Raw genomic sequence first — 26,078 nt, 5'->3', positions numbered from 1 at the left:
CGCCCCCAGGGAAAGCGCTGCCAGCTCCCCTTCTCTTTCGCTCTTGACCTCTCTCAAAACAGCATCTCTGCAGACAGAAAGTAGCCAAAGAGCTGGTTGTAATCTTCTCTGGCAAGGTAATCAGTGAAGCCATTGCCAGCACAAACCTTCTGACAGCCCCTCATGTCCTGTCTAGGGTTTTCTGGTTTATTCAGTCAGGTTTTCACCCCACTTTAATTGCATGTGTGTTTGTGTATATGTATAAAAAATCGCATATATAGTTGTGTGTGTGTGTGCAAAATTATGAAAGCCATAACTCTTCCCTATAAATTTTGTGCTGCTTTGGAGGCAAGATCTTTATTACTGTGTTCCTGAGGCATCTATAGCCTCTTGCTGCAGGTCGACCTCTTCCCCTTTGTGGGCTCTGCAGGCAGCTCAGGTTCTCCAGCAAGGTGGAAGCATCTCAATGTGCCTTGCAGCAGCCTGCGCCTGCTCGAGCAGAGGGCAGTTTCTCTGATGTGGGCTGCAAAATCATTTGTGAAGTGTGCTGACCTGTTGCCATCACCTTGAAAGTCTCAGCTCCAGGCTAAACGCCATGGGTTTGAAGAAAACCCGGCTGAGAGCCCCCAGGCCTGTTACTATGCTGGATACTCTTTCTTGCATAGATTCTCTGGGTTCTGACTGAAACTGCAAGTGAAAAGTAAACATTGCGCAGGATCAAGCTTTTAAGGCACAAGTGCACTTCTATGTGTTTACTCATGAAACTAGTGTAGGAACTGTGATGCACGATGATCTTCAGCTCTGGGAGGAGGTGATGCAAATGGGATTTTGCACCATTTCAGCCCTGGCACTGAATTTCACCTGTAAGTGCAAAAAATACATTCAGACAACACCACACTTAAAACAACAGCCCGTTTTCCCACAGAGATGATTGAAAGAAACACTTTAGGTACTTTGCTATCCTTCTGTCTCCCATCCCAACCTGCAGCCTCTCTGAGAGACCCAGGGGTTGGCTCCAGTCAGCAGAGAGTCATGAAGCTGCAGGAGCCACTGAGTTCACTCTGGCTCTGATCGCTGCCCACCAAACAGGCAGCACCAAACCCACCCCCTTTATTGCAGAGCTGTCTGTGAGGATCCTCATTGCTTTCTGTCCTCTGTGGTTGCTTGAAAATCTCTTTGTCGATTTAACTGCTAAAATCTCACACTTCTTAAAAGGCAATAATCTACATAACTCATTTAGAGATGAGCTCACAAGACCTTCAAACATGAGTAGAAGCCCTGTAATATTGTGTTTAGCCAAGTATATCTCTCTACTTCAGCCTGTCCAAAATATCGAATGTGAATTAGGCAAGTGGCCTTATTCTTAATTGATTTTCCTGTAATCCTGGAAGAAATTATTTTTGCTCTCAAGTGTTGTTTTCTTCTTCAGATAGTAAGTACCGTGCAAATCTTTTAAAACTCCTTACATTAACTGCTGTGGAAATGTAATCGTTAATCTGTCCCCCAGATGTAATGTTTTCATTTGAATTTTTCGAAGCAGAGCCTGAAAGTAAAGTACACGCGGCATTCATGGAGCTCTCTGAAGGAAGCCACTACGTTTCCTATTTTCTCCAGCTTTCTGGGGAAAGAGGATTTACAGGAAAATAGAGGATAGGGCTTCAAAAGGAGTTGCAGAAGCTGGGAGCCTCCCACCACTCCTGGCTGATGAAGTCCCATGAGCACATAAGCAACTCAAGACCAGTGTGCAAAGTGCTGTAAACCAGCACCTATGAAGTCACAGGCATTGCAACTGTCAGATGATATTAGTTTTCTGTGCAGAATTTAGTCTTTCAACACCTTGGCGCTTTTCTAAAATAGACCTTAATAAAACCAGCCTAGTTTACTGGACCCCAAAGAGAACACTTAATCCCATTGGTTTTAAGGCGTTACCATTATGCTTTGATTCTTCTTTTGCAAATAGTAAGAATTCCCACGTATCTAAAAATTCCCCGTTGATCCCCGATCTGCTCCATAATTAACCCATCATCTGGTTTTGATTCCTTCACTGCAGGATGCCCTGAGGGAAGCTTTGGCCAGAACTGTGAGTACAGCTGTCAGTGCCAGAATGGAGCTGCCTGCGACCACGTGAGCGGAGCCTGTACTTGCACGGCGGGCTGGATGGGAACCTATTGTGGAAGAGGTACTGCTGCTCCCTCTGGTCCCGTTTGGGTTGATGCAGATGGTTTGGATTTTTTAAGCAGAGAGCTGGTTTTACAATTTACAGCGCCTGATCTAAATAAAACCCTTGAACTTAATTAGAAGATGATACTGAAATGTGTGCTTCCATCCTAACTCAACAAAGCATTTTGCTGGGTGTCTAGCGTTGGGCACATGTTTTAACGTGTTTAAGACTCATAGAATCATGGAATCACAGAATGGTTTGGGTCAAAGAGACCTTAAAGACCATCTAGTTCCACCCTGCCTACCATGGGCAGGGACACCTGTGACTAGACCAGGTTGCTTAAAGTCCTGTCCAACCTGGCCATGAACACTGCCAGGGGTGGGACATCACAGCCACTCTGGGCAACCTGTGCCAGTGCCTCACCACCCTCATGGTGAAGAATTTCTTCCTTATCTTGTGTAAATTTACCCTCTTTCAGTATACAACCATTAACCCTCATCCTGTCGGTACGTGCCCGTGTAAAGAGCCCTCCCCATCTTTCCTGTAGCCCCCTTTAGGTGCTGCAAGGCTGCTATAAGGTCTCCTTGAACTCCTGCTATATCACATATTTATGAAAACTCCTTTCTTGGGCAGAGTCCTCCTATTTGAATGCTGAGCAGAAAGATGCTTGTCCTGCCTTGCACTTGCTTGTATATTTTTAGAGAAAAACGTGGATCGGTACACCTTCCCAAAGGAACTCTTTAAGAACAGATATAGTTTAACAAATCCAACAGATCATCTTCTGTTACCTGATCATTTGGTAAAGTGCTGGAAAGGTTGGACCAGATTCCTCAGAAATGTTACTGTGAGTCAGTCTGTGGCATTGCCTAAGGAGGTTGCTGTCATGCTGCATCATCATGCAGATCATAAAAAATACAGTCTTGAAGGCAACAGAAACAGCACGTCATCAGTTAGACATTACAAAAGTTACTGTAAGTGTAAATGATTGAAGATTCTACAAATGGTGATCATTAGACCAAAGTCACGATTATTTTGCTTAGAAAGCAGCTTTCTCTGCCCTTTTGCAGGGAATCGACAGCTCTGACGGGCATCTGCTGCCCTCTGATGGAAAGGGAGCTGCTCCACAGCCTTACCAGTAGTTTGGCAAAGCACCCTGCTGACTGCAGTTCAGATACTGGTGCTTGTTCCCCTCTCATTCTTACCAGGAATTATTACACAAAATAAACACTCTTCTCAGGGTTCGACTGCAAAGTGTGTCACATCATTTATGGTGTCTCCACTGTGTCCCTTTTAAAAGTGATTTGTGGAACTCTGGTTTTGTACCTCTCTCTTTTTTTATTATGATTTTCTATTGGGAAAGCAATGTGATTAACTGTGCTGTGGTGTAAATCCGTTCTTTCCAGCCGGAACCAAAATGGGGACAAAGAGGCTAAATATCCTTTGCCAGAGTAGGTGCGAGGAATATGGAGAAGCCTGGGTGATGTCTGTGGGGAAAAAAAAATGCAAGTCTCAGCTTCCAAATCAGTCATGTTTGATATTTTTATCTTTTTAAATTCCTGAAAGAAGATGGTGGAGGGGAGAGTAGAATTTAGCACTTCCTATTTGTAAGACCCTGTTTTCTACATGTTTTCTCTAAAGCCATCAGGGTGTCTGCTCTGAGCAGACCCCTGTTACCTCTTCACCTAGTAAGTTTCAGCCAGAATAGTTTGGCTGCTTCCAGAAGATCAAGAGGGAGGAAAACATGTGGGTGGTTTGCCCTTGGTAGAACCTTCTTGGCACCTTTTCTCTGAGGAGCTGTAGCACTTCTGTGTTGAGTGACTCGGAGACTGGCAGGGTTTCCTTCTGGCAAGGATGTGCTTTTTGCCATCCTCTTTGGCAATCCACCCACGTCAGCCAAGCTCCGCGCCTGGCAGGCAAGAACGTAGAGATTGAGACCTGGCTGAGTTGCCTTGGACTTCTCACATACTGCTGATGCTTCATCCCAGGGCTGGAAGGACTTTTCCATCATCAAAGAAATGTTGAATCTGAAACTTTTGCAGCCTTCTGAGTTCAGTGTCCTAGGAGAAGTCAGTACCTTACAAAATAGTGATTAATATTACTAATTAATATCAATATCACCCCTGCACAATGAGCACGTTTGAACCTGCAGTTGTTGCTTCTGGTGTTTTACGCTGTGACACCATGGGATCCAAATTCAAGCTGAAATTGCAGATGTCCCAGAATTTGCTTTTGGGGCTTTGGGGGATGGGTTTTATTTTTTCAGCCAGGAACAAAGTACGGCTGTTCCTTTTCATTAATTTATTACCTTCAGTGTGAAGCGGGGCTTCACAGCTTTACATGCCAATCCCTGCTGCGAAACACCACTTCAGTGGCCATTTCCAAGTTCTGTATCTGCCACAAATTTCCGTAATATCATCTCGGGTTTCATTATCACTGTTAACATAATCTCAGACCTTGCTAAGTCTCAACATTGGGCTTCAGGAGTGTCTCTTTACGATGAAGTTAACCGGGCTTATCCAGCTTACTCTGCCTCTGTGGATGCACACTAGCAATTGCAGGAAGCTCTTGGAGAAGTTATGGCACTTTGGTCAAGCGAGCCTGTCTGTTTTGAGCAGTCGTGTTCCCAGCTGCCATTTTGCAGTGTCTTACCCAGTGTTCCTCCCCTGGTGAGGCAGCCAACCTAAGGGAAAATCGCTGTCGTGCTTGAGCGTGTCGTGGTCATATTTCAGTTTTACCTGAGTCAAGGCAAACCGTTCAGTCCTCTGGACCCAAGTATTTTGGAAGAATCACCCAAGACCTTGTATGTGACTCTGTGTTCTCTGAAAAGAGCCTGAAGAGTGGGCACAGCGTGTTGGATGAGAAGATATTTGCAGTGTTCACTGCGAATCGAATTGATATGTACCTACGTATATTGTCTGTGGGTAGCAGAGACAACAAACAAAACCACCGCAACATCATCCACCAGCATGGGAGTTTCCAAGCTAACCGGTAGCAGGGTACTGTTGCTCCAGGTTGCTGTTTTGTGAAACCTGTGTGAATTATTCAGGAGTTGGATGAACTTTTGTGCCCTCAGCCACAGGATGCTGCCAAGAGACCTCACACTCTTTGAAGTACTTTTGTCTGACCATCAGCATCTCAGTTCTGCTCTGCTCTGAGTCAGCTTCAGTCAGCGCTTCTTTTCTACCTGGTATCATTCAGTCATTCTGTTGCCTCTCCAGTAGTAGTGTTGTGATCCCATATAAAAACAACTGGTAAGAATAGATCTATTGAGCCCCTTTCCAAAAGAAAAACAGACGTTTCTAAAGGTGGCCAATGCCTGCTCCATCTTCCAATTCGACTCAGTCATTGGAAAAATGAACCTTGTGAATCTTGTCGCTTGTTCACAAGAGCTGCAGAAGGAGCAGAGCTGTTTCAGTTGTGAAGTAGCTAACTTTTGCAGGTAAGCCTGAAAACAAAGTAATCCACTATGCAGTGTTTGCAGGCCATCTGAACAACCTAGGAAAGGCTGCTTTGTGCTTCCTTGAAAGCAGCAAGTGATACAACTAGAACTCTTGAAGAAACGCCGTATGGTTCTTTGCAAGGTCTATCATTACCAAAGGAAAATTAATCATTTTCTATGGTTTCTTGAGAACGATGCTACTAGCAATGCCTCTAGAGGCCTTTCCTGTTTGAGAGAAGAATGTTGTGTGCCTGGGGAGGAGGTACCTGAGGCACGTGTGGGGTTCTGGCTGTCCTGAACTGAAGCAGCAATTACTGTCAGCAATTACTGGCCTGTGCAAGGGCACTGATCATAGCAAAAGATGGGTTTGTCTGTCCTTTCTCTGTCCTGTAAAAGTGTAAATAACGTGAGTGGCATTTTCTCCAGAAAAGATGCCCGCTGTGATCGCCCACTGCCCTGCACTGGGGCTGCTCTGCCCCGGTTTGGGAAGGCAATGGTTCAAACTGGTTTCATTCTGTGAAGTGCTGAGCACCCGCTGCTCCTGCTTTGAAGGTTGTGATTGTCTTCACTGCACTGTGATTTTGTTTAATTTAGTTCCCCGCTGCTCTGGCATGTGCTGTATGACTCCAGGCCTGTGTCCAGTTACAGGATCAGGCCAGCAGAAGAATTACCAAGTTTTCTGCTTGATCTAACTGAATGTCCTGAAATGCCACACAACTACCACACAAACTGGAGACACCAGCAGTCTCGGACTTTTCCTACAATGTTTATTAATGGATGCTTTAGTAACAGCAATGTGAAGTGCCGAGCTGCTGTCTAATACATCAGCACTACTGCTGGACAGACGGACAGAGCTTTTCTCTTGGGCTTTCAGCAATTAATTATTATCATAAGATAGCCTAGCAAGGTCTCTGTTTTAGTAAGATAAAAGGGAAAAATACATACTGTGCATGTCTAAGAAGAGCTGTGTAGTCCCTGCACTGAACAAAGAAAAACTTTGTCAGCCTTTGAAGTCACCTTGGGTTAAGTAGGAGAAGTCCTCTTTTGTATGCTGTGCCTTACGCCTACTGGAGTGTAATAAATAAGGACGTAAAGATTGAAACCACGTGCTGGTGTCTCCTCCTTACAACTTGATAGCAGCTCGCTCCCCGCCGTGAGCTGAACAGAGGCTGACAGATGTGCTTACAGGTTTTTTCCTGTTTTTCTGAGACAGCACATACTTGGAAAGTGGCGTAAGCCTGGAATCTTTCTTATGCCAAAGAAGCTGCTGCAGTCTGGACAGGATGAAGGGAGAAGCAGCCCTCTGATTTGGAGTAGGTAAAACAATCATACGTAGTCACAAGCTGAGCAGGAGCTCTGAGTGTAGTGAAGCCAAAGCGGATGTTGAGTGTGTTAGGCTGCCACTGTCTGAAGGTCCAGGTTCGCCTCTATCGATGGACACTGAATGTCCCTGTCCATGTAGCCAAGGCAGAGAGCAGTGCTTTCTGCTAGAACTGAGTTTACCTTTGAGGAAGAGGTGATACTTCTAGACTGGGATGGGGAGCCCAGGCGTGAAGAAGAGACAGGGCAAGCAAAGGGACAGAGAGTCCAGCAGTGGGAGATGCATGTGGGTAACGGTGTTGTTCTGACCTGGTGGAGAGCTGCGAAGTTCGTGTGAGGCTCACTGGTTACTTTATATGATGACATGATAACCATCAAATAATTCAGTTGGGAAGCTGGTCATTCTGATTTTGTGGTAGATGTTTGTGAATTCGGTTTTAAATAGAAGTTTATATAGAAAAAAGAGCTAAGTTTTATTGAGCGACTGCTGGTTTAATAAGCACCATTGCTCCCAAGGCTGATTCAGTGATTGTATGGCGGGAATGACATACAATTGTATATCTGTAATTTTATTATCATTTAGTGTAACATAATTATACATGCAATTATAGAATCTAAACACACACATATATATATGCAGATAGAGAGGTTAAATTTAAGGTTACATAGACAACGTGATTTCTAGGGGGTTTTTTATTGTACTGCAGAATTTTGGGTATGATGTGCCCCTCTGATAGGCACCGATGGCTTATTTTCACTGGAACAGATGTAAATTCAATCCATGGCCTGCTCTTCCTTATGTGTCCTAGATGCAGATCCTGAGCTCCTTACACTTCCCGCAGTTGTTTTGCTACGTTTAATTTGTCTTGATTTTCTCTACTCGTTCTGTTTGCTGGGTTTTTTGTTTCAGCACCAAACTGTGATGCTATGGCTTTATGTTCACTGCTAAAAAATCTTTAGAAAAGTGTCAGGTGTGTAAACGGGAGCATAAGTTTTGTGTTTCAAAAGACAGGGAGATCAGGGATGGCCCCACAGTCTTGCATTACGTTGAATTATTTCCTTTTTCCTCTGTCCATTACAGAAGCACAAGTAGTGGCTTGTGTGAATCCAGACCCATTCTCTCTCCTGTTTTATGCCCTTTCAATACGCTCAGCCATGTTTTTCTGTGCAGAAATCTGTTACTTGTATAAAACAGGTCACATTTTTGAGATGCATGTAGCAGCATTATGCAGGCTTAGCCCTTGAAGCACCTTTGGCTCCTCAGCATTGTCACAGAGTGACGTGTGATAAAGCATGCATGAAAAGATGAGCAGCGCCCCGTGTTTTCAGATCTCTGAGCTAGCGCGGATACAAAAAAGCAACAGGAACTCTGCTGAAAACGACTGCTCTGCATTTTCAGCTTGTCCAGACGGATTCTTTGGGCTCGACTGCCACCAGGTGTGCAAGTGCAAGAATGCTGCTGGCTGCGACCACGTCCTGGGAACATGCCGCTGCCTCCCCGGCTGGCTGGGAGAGACCTGCGAGCAACGTACGTACAGACCATGCTCACCATTCTCAGTCACAAACCCTCCCAGCACTACCATGGGGTTCTTCTGGGACTGTAGGATGACCTACTAGGGTACAATTTTAGACAGGTCACGTTCCTTTCCAGAGATGCCAGGAAAGGGAACCATTTTTGGTCACTGTGTAAATAAATAACCAACTTCATTTTTTTTTAAGTGCTCTTGGCACTGTCAAACACTGTAAGCATCAGGTTTTTAAATAGCAAAGCTGTCTCCTGCCATATGACAAATCTCTGCTGCTTATTTTGCACAACATGAAGGGCTGAAATATTGTATCTCTCTTTCTGGTGTATCTCGACTCATTAATTATAGAGTATCTCATCTCGTTATCAATTATACAGTGACAGATTACAAAAGTGCAAAGTGGAAAGATCAGAGCAGGGACTATTCTGTTATTTGAGCATGACAAAATAATTTAACTAATTCTTTGTTTTCAAAGTCAGCTTCCTAGATTTTCACAAGTATGGTTTACCCACAATCTTTAAGCTAATAACGTTTTTTTTTTTTTGCCAAGTTTGTGTGTATGCATGTATAAAATTGTCTCTTCTGAGAAATTGTTCACTAGATTTCAAGGGAAATTGTAATTTTTTTTTAGCTACATGGCATTACATATGAAGATCATTGAGTCTGTTTGCAAAATCTGGCAAATACATAAGGTTTTTTTATTAAGATTTTCAGGTTTTAACCTCTTAACTTCCTAGTTTCACTTTAGGATGGTGTTGTAGTCTATGCTTCCTTTTGAAAATGTGGCTGCTCTCTTTCATAAGACTTCTTTCACCCATAGGCTGCTGATTTCTGCAATCCAAAAGTGGTTTTATTTAGAGAATGGAGAGAAATGATAGTTGTTTTGAGACAACTGTAGTCTCTCCATAGGATCTCTTGGCTCTTTGTCTCCGCCTGAAGATGGTGGTGGTAATACTCACTGTGGGTGTAGGTTAGTGAGCTGGCCATGAAATAAGAGCAGAGCCAAAGCCATATGGCCATGCCGCAGAGCAGGAGAGGAGCTGCCGGACAGGTACACGGTTAGCCTCCTGGCTGCAGCACGCTTTTCCTGCCCGTCAGCCAAGCCATGGCATTAGCAATGCGTCACCTTGGGTGGCATTAGGGATGGGATATTTCATTAAATCCCATTAAGAAATGCAGCTCTGTCAGCGGCCTTCTGTGCCCCCCTTTTTCGCACAAGAAAAGAACGTATTTATTCTCTTGCGCCGCAACCATGAGAGCTTTATGCTGGGCTGATTTATGCCTCGCGCTGCTGAAGATGCCAAAGCCTTCAAGGTTTCCTTTGCCTGTAAATAAAAGAACAAGGTCAGTAAATGGTGCAAAGGGTAACCTCCTTTTCTCTTAGCTAAACGATGAATCTCATCTTGATTTTAAGCCTGGACCTTGGCCACGCCACTGCAGAGCTGCTCTGGAGTAAGGTAACCATGGGTTGGAGATGCCTGCTCCCCAATCCCCATCCGTGTTGGGTGTTTAATATTCACCTCCCTGATTCCTGGGACATGCCAGCTCTAGCAGCTGGAGGGACAGCACTCGTGTTCGAGTAATCAGATTGCAGGCAATGTGCTGGAGGATATTGAGGAATAATTTTGACATCATGGGATTTGAATTGACCTTAAGCTGCCCATGCAGTGCATTTTATACACTGCTATCTAATTACGGGCAGTACGGACAGTATTGCCTTTTGTCGGAGCTGCCTAACACCTTCATTACAAGACTGTTTTTTTGAATTTCTTGTAAATGAATTGTATTAATCTGGGGTGAAATCTGTCAAGCAACCTCTCCCTCAGCTTAAGTTTGTGTTTGGTGATTTTTTTATTTTTAGGGTCTTTTTTGAGCGTCCACCTAAGATATTTTAGAGGTTCAGGAAAAGTACATTTCCTATTTTTTTTTTTAATAAACTGTTTCATTGAGTGCTGTGATGCCTCAGTGATACAGAAGTGAGGATTTGGCATGTGACATCTCTTTGTGCAGGGAGGTAGCCTTCCTTTCTGTAAACAAATCCATATTTTGCTGTCTTAAAAAAGAAACTAACCCCCCCCAAATCTCTTGTTGCACATGGTCTGTAGAAGCTGAACACACTTCAGCATCTGTAATTTGCCCTGATCCTATTAGTACTAAACCCTCCCTTTTCTGGAGCTGTTCAGTCTGGGAGAAAATCTCTGGTTTCGTGTGTTCCTTCCTCTGCATGCGAAAAGGGATTTTAAAGACTGCAAACTAATAAATCCTCCTCTTACAAGAGGAACATTCTGAAGCAGGAAGAAGTCTAATAGTTTAAACTTTTCTATTGCTTCTTCCCTTTGCACTCGTGGTGAAGAAAGGAGAAAAAGCCCAGGGATATTTGTGGCACTTGTGGCACTTCATAAAATAGCTTCAATATATCACTTGTTATCTTTGGAAAAGTACTTTGATAATCAGGATTGTCCTACCAAGAAGCTAAGAAAAGTTTGTGTCCACCCAGTAGAACAATTAAAATTTTCTTCTCCAGAAATTTCTGCTTTCTTACCAGAATGGTCACTGGAAACCTCTTCTGTCTTCTCGGTAAGCATAACGTGAGCTTTGCACACACGCTCCAGAAACCTCACATGAACTGCTAGTAACCAGTCAGGGGACCTGGTGATGAGCTGCTTTTTCCTTTGGCTTGGTTATGATGTAGTTCTGGTCTGTATTGCGGAAAGATTTAGTTGTGCCTCCAAAACCAAGCGAGAACTCTGTAGGGTGGGCTGAACTTTTAACTTGGCAACCAAGCCTCATTTGCAGAACAAATTTTTAACTGTGATGGGACTGAGCTCCTGCACTTCCTTGTGGTTTCAATGTGGATGGTGTCCAAGCGATGACAAAAATGAATGCTGTTCAAAAGGGGTCCTGGGAGAAATGGTGTCTGTGAGAACCTCATCAAGAAGCTGGAAGATCTCAGTTGGGAAGAAAAGGGCTGAGAATGGGTCAGATACTGTCAACCAAATTCACCCCTGAGATCAAGACGGTTTCACGTCTCCCTTTGGTGCCCAGGGACGGATCCTCCTGCAGCACTCCACCTTGTTCTGCACACTCACACCTCAAAGGCATAGAGGTTTTGGTGAAGTTGTCATTTGGGTCTGATCCTGCGAGATGTCACATGCAGCAAGTGCAGCACACTGTTCCAGACTGGGGCTTTTTTTGCCTCTCCAGTGCATGCCAGCGGTGTTGCAGTGAGAAGCTCTAACAGCTTCATGCAGGTGAAGGAGTGCCTCTGCAAGTCAGGCACAGAAACCATGCAAGGAGGATATCCAACGTCATCAACTCAGTTTGTATTTTTGGGGTGATAGCTGAAGAAAATGGGGTAGCAGTACCGTCTGTTTTCCACCGTTTAAAGCTATCCAAATCTCCGGGGCAATGGAGACTACAGGAATTTTATTATTGCCATTTTTCATAGGCAGCAGCACTGAAAACAGAGCTGCAGCAAGTGTACGTTTGCGAGATGGCTGCATTAAGTTTTCACCTGGGAGTCAGCTACTTAACTGAATGCATTGAAAATATCACCCCTCTCTGACCAAAGAATGAGACTCCGGGTGAGCAAAGGCATCCAGCTGTGAAAAATGAACACTGAGAACAACGAAGTTGTCAGTTCTCTTACCAGGATGCAAATAAATACCCGGGCTGTCAGGCCAGCAGTTCTGCTGGACCATTAGTTTAGCACAAAGACATTCCACGGGGCAGGGGATGACAGCTGATCCATCACCAGAGTGATCCTGCCCTTCAATACGAACCTCTTTGGGACGTGCTATGATACATATTTTTAAGCCACATTATTTAGTGTCAGGCATGGTTAATAGATGGCCTTAGGCCCCCTTATGATGTGAAAGTGCATCATCGGAAGCCAGTTCCAAAACGATTTCCCTGGCGCTGGGATGTATCTCAGGTCCGCTCTGTGTTGTGTCTCCTTTGATGCTTCTTGATGGGGTTATATGGGCTTATTTCATTGCAGCCTGCCAGGGGGACAGCTATGGGCCAGGCTGCAGTCAACCTTGTCACTGTCACAACGGAGCGCCCTGTCATCACGTAACCGGGATGTGCCTTTGTAGCCCAGGGTGGAAAGGAGCCACCTGCCAAGAAGGTACAGTTGGAATTTCAATCCCTTGCCAGAGGATTATAGGAGGAAAAATAAAACTTCTACTCAGGAGGGCTTCATTGGTATTTTAATTATCAGCTCATTGCGCTGTGTTGTCGTTGGTTTGTATCCGCATAATGACACGAATCAGTCCATTAAATAACTCTGTGATGCCGCGTTGCAAGGGCCAGGTGTGGGAGCTTGGTGCACACAGAGCAGAGAGGGCTGAAACAGGCATGTGAACTGGAAAGAGAGCTGATTTTGGAGGCTGATTAGAGGAGAACAGGATAAAACTCCCATTATGACCCTGAAACGAAACTCCATTTCTTTTCTATGGCCTGTTTTACTGTCCTGTGCACCCAACAGATCCACGTCACTACCGTATGCTGTTCCAGACATAGCCTAAATCCAGAACGTGTGAAAGGCATTGGGTCTGTCAGCCTTGGCAGTTAGACCAGTACGTGTGGCTCAAACACAAGCCCAACTCCAAGGAGGCTTAAGAAAAGAAAGGCTGGCAAAGAAAGGCTTTGCCGAGGCTTACGTTACACATCTCAGTCCCCCAGATCCAAGCTGCTAGTCCATCCCCGTTGCAGAAAGCTCCTTTTCTGTGACTCCTCTGCCAGGCACCAGACTCCAGTGCCATGAAGCTGGGGATGTTGTTGCAGACACTCCTGGGTGGGCAGGGGTTTGGAGTCCTTCATGCAAACAGTGGCTGCCCTTCAGCATATTGAGAGGATGATTAGGGGAAGGGGAGGAACGCTGGCAGGAGTGGAGAAATATATAAACAAAGTGGGTCCTCCTTTAAAACCTAATGGGAAGAGCTCTTTCCATGAAGGAATAAAAAATTGGGAAGGCACCAAACGGTTCTTGATGACATGTATGAAACAACCTAAATCTTCTGGTTTGCATGAAGGCCTCAAATTAAAAAACAAAAAAATACAAAGTAAAAGTTAAAAAGCTGTTGTCAAATATGAAGATGTTGTCAAACATGCCCTTTCTCCTTCATGATGCATTTGGGGACTTCCTTTCTCTTTGGAGGTAAGGAGGCAGAATGGTTGTGTGAGGCTGGGTGAGCCATCCTCTGGTGACTGTGCTTTTGCAGAGCGAGAGCTTGTTCCTGTTAACATCTTGGAAAACTGCCACTCTGGCACGTGACAGAGGAGTGTATTTTTGGTGCCAAAAAATGAGGTTCTATCCATGGGAACTGGTTCTGATGGGAAATAATGAGCTTGCTTAATTAAAATTAGGTAAAACGTGAAATGCCATCAGCCAGCTGTGGGTAGCAGGATCAATTAGAAAAGGAGTTGTGATTTTAAAGGGATTGTAGAAAGAAATTCTAAAAACAGGGAAATCAGTTAATCCACTCCTTGGTGGAGAAAGCCAGTAGGAACCAAGAGATGCTTTTTCATGGGTGCAAACAGAAAATCTCAAGGCCATGTGCTGGGTCATAGCTAATTCTGTTCATCACCAGTTTTACACTGGTCGGTGTAATTCCTAATCAGTTGTGGCCCATTTTAACTTGGTTATTCCTCCCACAGCATCCCCAGGGCGAGGAGGGATGTGAGCTGGGCAGGGTTGTGTTTAACCTGTATCATTCTCCTGTGCTTCATAATGGAAGGCTGATGTCCTACCTCCTCTTCACAGCCTGTCCTCCTGGGTGGTACGGTGCAAACTGTCTACAGCACTGCATCTGCCATGGCCAGGCGACCTGTGACCACGTGACGGGCAAATGCCAATGTCCCCAGGGTTGGACAGGAATAGCATGTGAGTTGGGTGAGTCTCATCACATCCTCCATCCCTGCAGCACCTTGTTTCAGCCACTCTGCACGGAAATTTGGTTCTGGTGAGGTCTGGTCTGAGACAGACCAGAAAGAAGAGAGGGGACAGGCAGAGGTGTGGAGAGCTTGAAAATATTGGGTTTAGTCAGAGATGAGAAGACTGAGGGGAGAATATGGTATTGTCACTTGAACATACCATGGTGCTAGAAACTTGCTGGACAGAGGAGAGGAATAAGGACTCTCTGTCCTTTGGTGATAGGGAAGATGCAATAAACTCAGTTTGGGAAGAAAAAAGAAATCCTTCAAGAGGAAAAGTGTGTATTTCTGGAGAATTTTGTCAAGGGAGCCTTCAAAGTCTCCCTCCTCGCTGAAGGATTTTAGGACCAGTTTAGGTGGCTCTTCGTATTTCAAGAGACGTAAGTGTGTTCTTCCACAGCTTCTGCAGTGGGGCCCCCCATCAGTCTCCCCCGTCTCATTTCAGAGTGTGGGGACAGTAGGTTTGGAGAGGGCTGTGAGCGGAACTGTAGCTGCCACCGTGGGGTTTGTGACCAACACTCGGGGAAATGCGTCTGCCACACCGGCTGGACTGGGGACCACTGTGATCTTGGTAAGAGAAGTTCCTTCGGCAGATTCTTAATCTTAACCTTCTCTTCTGCAATCAGCCATTTCCACAGTAGGAAGTCCATTTCTGGTTTGTATCTTAATTTTCCAGAATTCTGTAGGCAAGTAAGAAATAACGCTGGTGTGAGTACTCACCATGTGTCTCAGGAGCCTCTCAGGCAGGTCCCTGCCCAACCACAAATACATGCCCTTGCCCAAATCATTTTACCTCCTCCTACTTCTGTTCCCTACCTGCTAAGAAAATGAAGGTATTTCTTTACCTTGTGGGTACAAGGAAGAACACGTGAAAGGGAGTGAGTTGTAAGGAGAGTTTGCCAGATCAGCTGCATGCTGCTTCGTCTCTGTAAGTCATCCAGGGGAGCTCAGCAAACTGGCCTGTCATGGTTCAGATTGTGCCAGTCTTGTGTATGGTCCAGATTTGACAGAGCTGTCTGGTGTGTAGAGCCATGTAAACCCCTGACACAGAAATCTCATGAGCAGGAAGTATCAGGTGGCTTGAGATGTGCTTTCAACTCGCCCACACGCGCTGTGATTTTTGCAAGTCACAAGCAGTTTTCTGACATCTCTTGAGGCGCTGAGCACTCACAAATCTTCAGCCACCAGTGTGACCACCTGTAAAGCCTTCATAGTGCCAGCCGTACCCTTCTTCGGGCTGTGCTTTCTCTGTGATCACTTTGCAGAGACCTGTGAGGTGGAAAGCAGTACGTGGACACTGTTTGTTCAAACTGCTGTCCCTCTGTCTGCTTGTGTGTAAGAGTGAATGGCATCACCATCTCTACAGACACTGTCCATGTTTGTACTCTGACTAAGCCTTTGCAATCTTTCATGTGTGGGCTCCTTAATAGCCAACACTAAACACTTTTAACATGTTCAATACATTCCCTTTTAATTATATTTTCTGGGCATGCAGTCTTGTAAATACCCATCGCTGTGTCCAAGAAGAACAATATTATCTTATTTGCCAATGAGGGATGCTTTGCGTGAGGCAGGAGGAACTGCTGCTCTCTCTGCTTCTCCTCACAGTCTGCCCCCCAGGATATTTTGGTGAGGGGTGTGAGGAGCACTGTGACTGCATCCATGGCTTGTCCTGCCACCATCAAACTGGAGCTTGTCACTGTCAAAAGGGATGGCGAGGGAGGCACTGTGACAAACGTGAGTATCTGCTGGGTGTTTACAGAGGAAGGTTCAGGTTGGTGCATACGTTCCTCATGGGTCCAGAGCTGATGACACTGCCCCCGTGTTGCTCCTGTGGGGTCAGTCTGAAGGTGCTCATGGGGATGGGTGCACCAGATCCGTTGGAGCGGTGGGTAGCTTTGCACCATCCTGCTTGCCCCCTGCCCCATGCTCTAAAGAGAATCTGTTGCATCATTGCAGCTTGCTTACCTGGCCGCTATGGCATGGGCTGTGCCCAGCGGTGCCAGTGTCCCGCCGGTACCCCCTGCCATCACCTGACGGGCAAGTGCAGCTGTCCTCCCGGATTCACCGGCTACGGCTGTGAGAAAAGTAAGTTTTATATAAGAATGTACATAGCTCCCTTGTAAATTAATTAAGAAATTAATTTCTTCAATAAAAAAATTGATGATATAATGCCTGAAGAGGGGAAAGACAACAGCCTCATGGCACTGAAGGTGGACAAGGGCTGCTTGTCACTCACCCAAATGTCTTGGCCGGTTGTGACCGTCGTACCAGGCACAGTTGGGGCTGGCACCGGTTGTCCTCTCTAGGTTTGCAGCTCTCAGTCTGGCAGGAAGTTAAACTGGATCAAAAGAGACTGAGAAGGTGCCAGCGTAGCCCAGCTCCTGCCCATGGCCATTGCTGTGCCATGAGTAAAGCAGCAGCTCTGCGTTCTGATGGCCTTGTCCTGGTGAGAGACCGTCTGTTTCCACTGTCAGCACTCGTGGAAATGTCATTTCCTGGTTTTTCTTCAGAGTTGAGTTTGGCTGTCTGGAGCTGTCTTTGAGAACAGGCTTGTTCTCTGCCTCCAGCTGCATAATTTTGACTTTATTCTTCCTTATAACGCTTTCCCTGAGCACTGCTTTAGCAAAAAGAAAAACAACAACATGAAAGAATTAAAAGAATTGACTTTGGTGCCCCATATCCTCCACTGAGGGACTCTAAATCCTGAACCACAACCAGGACAACTTAATGGAAGGGAGCTGTCAGAATTAGCTGTAGGATGTCCCAGCCCTGTAGGCAATGTGGCTGTCAACAGGCACAGTAAACCTGTGAAGGGGCTGGTGCTGCAGCAGCTCTGCAAGTTTAAACTGCCTGCAAAAGGTAGAATGTCTTTATCCACACGCCTGGTCCCTTGTGAATTATACTGTTATTTTAGTCAATTTTACCTGACATTTCCCTATGATTTTTTTCTAGTGACAAGAAAATTGTATCTGGCCCTTGACAGTTGAGCACAAATTGACTGAAGGAAACCAAATCAAGCAATGAAGTAACCCCCAAGTAAATGTAATAAATCCAAAGTCCCGGAGGAGAGCGTTATTCTGTAGGCAGGGATTTTATTTAATAAATTTGAGCTCGCTCTTTGTTTGAGTGTTATATTTACCAAGACAAATTTAATTTATTGGTTTACATTTCCTCTTCCCCAAGCCTGTCCACCGGGCACGTATGGTAAGAACTGTAACCGAGTATGTCAGTGCTCTGCTGAGAATGAGGAATGTCACCCGGTGACTGGCGACTGTGTGTGCCGCCCCGGGTACCACGGGGCCCGCTGCAACCTCCGTGAGTATCTTTGCGGGCTGCCTGCGTTCGAGAGAGGACTGAGTTATGCAGAAGCATGAGCTGGCGCTTTGAGTTCAGCTGTGTCGGTGTCTTCAGTGCTGACTGAGATAAAGAAACCATAGGTTGGGTTAATTTACAATAATAAACATACTTGAATTATTGCAAGGGATTAAGTAAAAAAAAATCTTTAAAGTAATTAATTTAAAAAAACCAGACTGATTTAGTAGCTAAATTCTTTCCAACTTCTTGCCACACTGGAGAATAGCAATATCATTCTCTGCATTTACACCTCTCATCTTCCACTGGATATCGGGTAGCTCTTTCATTTCCAAAAACCCAAGTCAAAATAATTCCTGAAATCTCTGTGTGCCCAAGGAAGGATAAATGGTTATTAGAAAACAACAAGCTGCAACTGGCAATAAATCGAAGTGATTCACAAAGTCACTTATGCTGCAGTGCCTTCTGAGGAACAATGACATTAAACAAATTGTTACTCTGGGTTGAAAAATGGTTACTAGTGCAGGGGACAAAATGCCAACTGGACAAATGCTCCATCATAAAAAATATTCCCAAATCCACATGCCTCGTTCTGGTATTTAAAAACATCAGTAAAGTTTTTACTGGTGGAATGTGGCAACTGATAAGAAACGTATACCAAAGCATCCAATAAAGTTGGTTAATAAGACAGTTAATTACCTTTTTATTTACAGCTTTAATTTCAGGTTTACTTCGTAGATTGTAACAGTCTGATTTAAAAAGAAAACAACAAAAAAACCGTCGTCTTTCAAGCATAGTCTTTCTCTCTTCGGTGAATGCTGATTTTCCTTTCTTCGGAATCCAGCCCAGCTGGATTTTTGTTTGCGTTTTTTTAGGTGACAGTTTGGATACAAAGGCCAGCCACAACATATGCAGCCCCAGTAAGGGTTAAACCTGTGCTTTATTCCTCGAGTAGGAGAGGGGCTCATTTTAGAGATGGGCATTTGTTTTGCCATCATGTCATCACAAGTTATTCTTTAAAATATAAATGTAAATGTAAGGATTGATTCTATCCTCCTTTGTACATCAGTTCTCACTGTAAGTGAGATCGAAATCCTGCCTTCAACATCTAGTCTAGAGCCATCTGGATTCATTATACATGAGATTATAATAAATATTATAGCAGAGCAATGATGGAGATCAACTATTTAACAGCATCATTTTAAAAGACTTAATCATGGTAAGCCTATTACTTTTATGTAGCGGTCTTTCAGTAGTCATTACCTGTGCGTGTAGTACTAAATCTCCAGAGGTTATAGTAAATGTCCTCCAGCTTGTTTAGATCCCTAAGATTTTATTTTGGAATTTTAAAATTTAAAGCGTTAATAATTACACCGATGTTCTGATATAAAAGAAATTACTTGCAGAACTCAATCTGCGTTTTGTTGCATTCAGAGGGGATTTTGCAGCGGACTTCTGCATAGCCAGGATTAAACCTGGAGGCGCAGGAAACATGAGCCTTCTCGGTTTTGTGTTCTCTTAGATTCCAAAAAAACTCAGTATCTTGCACAGCAAATTCTCACTTAATAAATACACTTTTGTTAAATGTTTGCTGAAGAGGTGATGGAATGGTGTTGGTTCACACAGAGAGAAAATTTGTCTTGCATCTATGTGGGGTTTTTTTATCCTGTTCTCCCCTGTGCCACTTTGACCATCGCATAGGGAGACACAAAATGGAAGGAAAACAGGTGAAGCGTGAGATATTTTTGGGTTTAGGTCAGAGGAGTGAGAGATTGAGGACCTGATTCTGAAGTGACTGTCTAATAACCAAGGATAGCTAGCGTGACTTTGGTGGGAATACTCTATGTTCCCACCGTCCTCACTACAAGGAGAATTGGGGCTGCGCCAGGATGAAGAAGCTTTCACTGTGATATTAAAAACAGTGCAGGGAGCCACTCCCAAAGATGTGAAATGGGCTTCAGTCCAGTCAACATGTGGTTGGATGCTGCTGGAAATGGTTTCTGGCAACTATTACCGTATTTATAGTACTGTGAAAAAAGGTTCAAGAAAGTATCTATAAAAGGTGTTGTTGGCTGGGAAGTTAAATTTCCAGGAGCCAAGAGCAACGAGGCTTTCATGTTCTCAAATTCTAGAGTGAAGGGCTGAAACAGTCTTTTGGCAGGATCGAGAGGAAGCAGACAAACTAGCAATAAGGTTCCCATCAATTGTCCATAACCCGGTGGATGGGCAGATCCACTTGAGTGAAGTTACGAATAAAAAGCAGTAAGTGGTGGTATAATGGATAAAAAAACCCATGCTACATCTCTGTGAGATTTACTGGACTGGGCGAGCCCTGAGACCAGCTTCACCTTCAAGCTGTGGTTAACAGGATGCTCCAGAAGTGATTTTTTTGGCAATGCAATTAATAACATCGGTAAGAAAAGCTTCAGTGTACGCAGATGGTATGAGAAGATTTAAAGCTCCTGGCCATGGCAAACCCACCCAAACCAGAAGGAAAAAATCAGGAAATGAGTTAGAAATCTGGCTGCTGCGCCTGCCGTTCTCAGAACATAAGTCAGATGCACAGGAAACTGTTAAATTAGAAAATGTCTTTATGAGATAACTGGTGGTGAGAGGTTAACCCTCTTCAGAGAGGCATAGCCTACTTAGATGGCAAGATAGTGTGCAAATTGCCCTCGTTATCTGCATAGAAGTTCTTCTGCAGAGGAGTAACAGATGAGATGGCCTTGTTCCTAACGACGTGAAGGTCACGGCTGGGGTGTTTGCCCTGCTCGTGCTCCTCCCTGGTGAACCGAAATAAATAAAATGCTGCAAGAGTGAATAAATTGGCAAGGGGGGAATTGCTGCATCCCTTACAGTAACAGAGCAGCTCCTGCTAGACATGAGCTGAAGAACAACTCTGAAAGCTTTGCCAGGGAGAAGCAACATGTTTGGGAGTGTGGGAAAGAGAATTAAAAGAAGAGAAAAGCCAAATGAGGACTGAAAGGAAAGGGAGGAGGAAAAGAGAAACTTGCTTAGAATGCAATTAAATCATTGAGTCTGGGTGTGTCCTGAACTTCATGTCCTGGTGAAAATGAAATAGATGGTGCAGGGCTTACTCCTTGATGCCAGGGCTTGCACATGAATCAGATTTTCTGTGCTGACAGATGGAAGCACTGATGATGAAGTATCCATTGAGAGGAAGCCATGGTTGAGAAGAGCTGGAGAGAGTATCTACATGTTATAAAAGTGTGTATCTGTTTAGTCCTGATGATCTGCTATCCTGATTTGAGCAGAAGCCAAATTTTAGTTTTATTTTAAAAGGCATCTCTTTAAAGCTTCACCATAAGCTCTCCCTCTCTACTGAATAGTTAAAAAAATCTAGAGATTTCTCCAGCCACTCAGACCATGCTTTCATTCCTTCAGAAAACAGAGAAAATATGTAAAGTTACTTATACACGGATTGCAGGAGATCTGTTGCTTGGAGACGCATGCAAATATATATTCAACCAGATTTCCAAAGGAGCCACAGGCTTCCCTTTTGCCAGGGGAAGAGAAGGAAAGAAGGAGCAAAGAAATAGCATGTAAAGGTAGTAGCACTAGTGTAGCTGGTAAATGATGATCGTGTTGCTCTAAAAGCATCAGCTTCTCCTTCTTCCAGCACACTTCCAGGCTGTTGCTGCTCAAAGGAAGAGGGACCAGGGCTCCATCACTCCATCCCTGCCAGAGGGAAAGGGGGAACAGGTTGATTTGGAACAGAAATCCAAGGTGAAAACCTCTGAAGAACTGGGCTTTGCTTTTCTTGCTACTGTCACGTATGAGGAACGGGAAGAGCAGGCAGAGCCAGGAGCAGTTGGTCCAGCTCTCCAGGGGTCTGACATTGCAAGTCAGCGCTGCCTTGGTGCCCAAGGATCACATTGCCTGAGGCAACCATCTGCTTGTCAGTGTCTACTCCTGGCCCTCTAGAAGTGAATAGAGTTAGGAAATGAAGATCTAGTTTTGGTTGAAAGCAACAAAGTGGTTATTACATGAAGTGCTGTGGGCCCGGTAGCAGCATCGCCTAATTGCTGTTGTCTTCTTTTAAAACAGAGTGTCCAAAAGGTACTTACGGTTCTAACTGCCAAAACCCCTGTAAGTGCATGAATGGAGGCCACTGCGACCCCGCGTCGGGAACTTGTGACTGCGCGCCTGGTTTCATTGGAGCCGACTGTAGTAAAAGTAAGCCAGTGTTCATGTTCTGCTTCTTTCAAAACACAGAGAGAATAATCTGCATAAGGGCTTGTCAGTAGAAAAACAGACAGATCCCAGCTACCTCCTCCTTGAATTGTAAATCAGGATTCCAGCTTTGTAAAAAAAAGAAATGTCTTGCAAAATATTTTCCCTCTCTTCTGCGTGCTTAGAAGCAAGGACACTCATTCCAGGATTACAACCTGCTTGCCCAAATTTATTTCTAGAGCCAGCTCAGCATAAATTGCTCAAGTTCCTTCTTCCTGTCCAAAATTTCTATGTTGAGAAATTATCTCAATATTTTGCTTCAGGCTATGGTGCCATTACTTTCAATAAATGGCAAAAGGATCAAGTTTTGTCATGGCAAAACTGGTAAAAACTCCATGGCAACCCTACTCTTGCTTCTCTATTTCAGAGCTAAATGGTGTGGTTGAATTTCCGTGCTACTTCTGAAGCTATGATCTCTGTGAAGTTCTCTTCAGTTTATTCACAGAAAGGCAAGGTTTTAATGTTTGGTAGCCTATAGCTTTGCTCGTCATAGGACAGCATCAATATTAAGGAAGGAAAGACGTCTTTAGCTGGAAGGAGCAGCTGATATTTCAGTTGTACGCTCACGTTTTTGGTAGGAAACCTACCAAATGTTCCATGTGAAACCATGGATTATATTTATAACCTCAAGTAAAGTTTCGGAGGAAGAGACGGTCATGACTTTGGATGGGTGTTCGTGTCATAGTTGTTGCTTTGAAGAGTGTTAGTTGAAATAAAAATGAAGCCAACCCTACCTATAAGATCCTGCCAATGTTAAATCTGAGAAATGGCACTGGATACCCAGGGTGTTTAACAAAAGACGGTGTTTCCTTCAGCTTGCCCTGAAAACCGGTATGGAAAGGACTGCACCCTGTTCTGTGCGTGTGGTAAAGGTCAGTGTGACCCACGGACTGGCAAGTGTACCTGTCCTCCTGGCCAAATGGGACCCAGCTGTCAGCAAGGTAACAAAGTGGAACTTCAGGTCATCTTGTCAGTTGGGCACATACTTATAAACAACCAGCAAATAAAACTCAGCGCCAGACATTGTTTATAACTGTGTTTCCCCGTGCCTTGGCTTGATAACATTAAAGTTTGCTGTACTCACCCCCATCCCTCTCCGCTCCATTACCCCGTCTTTATCCTGCCCCCATCTCCCACCACATCTCCCTGCTTTGCTCCACTGCTCAGTACCATGGGACTGGTGACTCCTTTCAGAGACTGCAGTCCCAACAGAACGTGAAGATGGGGAAAAGTGTCGTTTGTACCACACAAGAAGAGCGGAGAGAAGGTGCTGCGGATGGGTGGGACTAAATTTAGAGGCAAATTATTTGAGTCAAAAAAGTGAAGGGAAGGGATTTGCTGAACAGGCATTGAGTGATGGGACAAAGAGGGGAGAGCAAGAGGAGCAAATGTGGAGGGAAGCCAAGTGAGGAGATATGGCAAGACAGAGAGTGTTTGGATTAAACTGCTAATAAACATGGAGTAGAGTGTCCTACAGCCCTCAGGAGACATCAGACACTTGGGATACTCTGTGGGGAGCATGCGTTGTATTTATTCCCTGTCACCTTCACCCTTTTTTGGGATGCTAATTTATATATTTTTTTCAAACTTTGTTAATTCTCTGTAGTGTGTCCCCAGGGACAATATGGCCCCAACTGCCACCTGACATGTACCTGTCAGAACAGTGGTATCTGTGACCACGTGGATGGCAACTGCACTTGCGGGCTTGGCTGGACAGGAAGATCATGTGAGAAAGGTAATTTTCTGCTTTGATGGTAGTGGATGTGGATGTTCCAACAGCTGCTCGCAGTGTCTCCAGACACACAAAAGGGGGCAGGTTTTGCTTAAGTAGACTCCCTCCCAGCTGCATTCATCTCTGCAGCTTCTCTCATGCAGAACTCCCCCTAGTTAGAGCTTTAGGTCTTTTTTCAGAGACAGTTTCCTCATGAGTCCTGCTCTGTAACTCTCATAAATTCCTTTGCATGGACTCTCACTTCTTTTCCTGTCCAACTTTTGTGTTCTTTTGTTCATGGGAACGTTGTTTTGTGTCGTCTTTCACATGCTTTTCTGAGGTCAGCAGAAGACCACATCTCCCTCCTCTCTTGTTATGTTCTCTCTTGTTATTCTCTTTCCTTTGACACTGGACTGTGGTTGAACTTCCCATGTATTGATATTTCTGCTAGTGCAGTTCTGACAACATCTGTCCAAAGCAATTGAGATTGTCTTGCTATTTTCTCCATGACAGCTCCCCTGTACATGAGACAAACCACACATAAACAGAGTAAGATAAATTTTCACACCAGAAAACCTCCTGCCAGCCTGGATTAGTGGTTTTTCACATCTTTCTGTCCATCTCCATGTTGCATTTCTGCTCCAATTTATCACTCCAGAGAAGATCAGGAAACCGTATCAAATAAGTAGTTCCGAGATCACATTTGAGACAATGTCATCATTACAACAAGTGCCACAATATAATCTCCCAACACACTCCAGAGCTCTGCAACCTTTCTGTCCCTGACATCTATAGCATCTCCACCTCGAACTCCACACACGTCTCTACGAAGAACTGGTCACTATAGGGGACGGTCCCTGTATAGAAGTGTCATACAGAAATGCCACTTTTTAGCAGAATTCTTTGATGCAATTGTTCCACTTTGCACCTGAGAAGACGCAGGGACCCACTTCACGCATACATGCGTGCAGAGAAGGGACAGGGGAAAAAGGAACTCCATGGAACCACTCACAATGCGAATACCACCGCAGGCAGCCACTGGAGACGTGCAGTTTGCCAGTAACTGTTTGTAGGCCACCTTTGTCCATCTCTATTTGTCTGATCCTCGGCATCTTGGTAACCACCTGTAGGCTGCATTTGGGTTGCCAAGCCTGGGTAGGGTCACACAAGTGTCACTATGTGGAGTAGTGGATTGCGGGTGTATGTTATAGGTGTGCTTAGATAAAACATCTCTGAAATCAAGCTGGGGGTGGGGCAGACGTGCACTCATCATATAGGTGACTGTGTGTTGTATCACTAGAAAGAGCTTTGCTGTTTATCTTCTGACAGAGATAGCCAAGTTATTGGAAAATTGAGTCCTGATTTCCACAGCAGTGTGGGTTTGAGTGTGTTTTGACTGCAAATCAGACAGCTAATCAGGCATTGCTTTTCTAGGAGTTAGATATGATGTTCTTGAAAGATCCTGTCTGACGTTTGCAGTTATGGATCTGATTATTTGGACAGCCATGTTCATTTCAGTTGGTCTGCCCAGATTCAAAATCTCACAGCGGTGGGAAGCTAACTTATGCGGAAATGATGCCTGGGTTAATTATGTTGGCACAGTCACTTTTGCACGACTTGGCTTTCAGTAATTTGAGACGTGCGTAGTTCTGTAAAAGCAGATATCTCATTATACGTGGAGTCTGTTGCTGTCTGTGAAAAAGAGATCCTCCTGCTTTTATTAGGAACTGGAATAGTGTGAACTCCAGTGACAACACAGAGGAGGAAAAGCTTCATGTTTTCTTTCACACTTCCTAAGTGTCTAAAAGCAAATATGGCTGTAGAAATAGAGAAAAAAAATAGAAGATAATATTTATGCCCTTTACTAAGTGACTTTAAAACACATGGTGTGGGTTCAACGTTGACTACATGAAGAGGCAAATTAAAAAGGGTGGACTATAAAAAGTGCAAGAAAATCACTGTTTGAACATCTGTATAATATACAAGATTTCTCATCAGTGTATAAATCACAGAATGGTTTGGGTTGGAAGGCACCTTAAAGCTCATTTAGTCCAACCCTGGGTAGGGACATGGGCGGGGACACCTTCCACTAGACTGGGTTGCTCAGAGCCCTGTCCAGCCTGGCCTTGAACATGGCCAGGGATGGGCTGTCGACAACCTCTTTGGGCAACCTGTGCTTATGTCTCACCTCCCTCACAGTGTTTCTTCCTGATATCAACCTAAATCTCCCCCCCTTCAGTTTGAAACATTAACCCTCATCCTATCACTACAATCCCTGATAAACAGTCTCTCCCCAGCTTTCCTGTAGCCCCCTTTAAGTACTGTAAGGCCACTGTAAAGTCTCCCTGGAGCCTTCTCCTCTCCAGGCTGAACAACCCCAACTCTCTCAGCCTGTCGTCATAGGGCAGGTGCTCCAGCCCCCTACACACATCGCAG

At 44.6% G+C, this 26,078-nt stretch overlaps 1 protein-coding gene across 1 annotated transcript in view; it reads left to right on the top strand.

The window, feature by feature from the left end:
- The window catches only part of LOC104494579 (multiple epidermal growth factor-like domains protein 6), a gene marked incomplete at its 5' end in the record, with an annotated part of 32,709 nt that overhangs the window by 1,172 nt on the left and 5,459 nt on the right, over positions 1–26,078 (top strand). Inside the window, 11 exon segments of the mRNA XM_010137439.1 lie at positions 2,030–2,158; positions 8,299–8,427; positions 12,426–12,554; positions 14,193–14,321; positions 14,808–14,933; positions 15,971–16,099; positions 16,322–16,450; positions 17,549–17,680; positions 21,746–21,874; positions 22,747–22,872; positions 23,538–23,666. Of these exon segments, the coding sequence (XP_010135741.1) occupies positions 2,030–2,158; positions 8,299–8,427; positions 12,426–12,554; positions 14,193–14,321; positions 14,808–14,933; positions 15,971–16,099; positions 16,322–16,450; positions 17,549–17,680; positions 21,746–21,874; positions 22,747–22,872; positions 23,538–23,666 (1,416 nt within the window).

The sequence above is a fragment of the Buceros rhinoceros genome, unplaced genomic scaffold (assembly GCF_000710305.1).
Source record: "Buceros rhinoceros silvestris isolate BGI_N320 unplaced genomic scaffold, ASM71030v1 scaffold406, whole genome shotgun sequence".
NCBI classification, from domain to species: domain Eukaryota; kingdom Metazoa; phylum Chordata; class Aves; order Bucerotiformes; family Bucerotidae; genus Buceros; species Buceros rhinoceros.
This window is presented reverse-complemented; position numbering and strand designations above follow the sequence as displayed.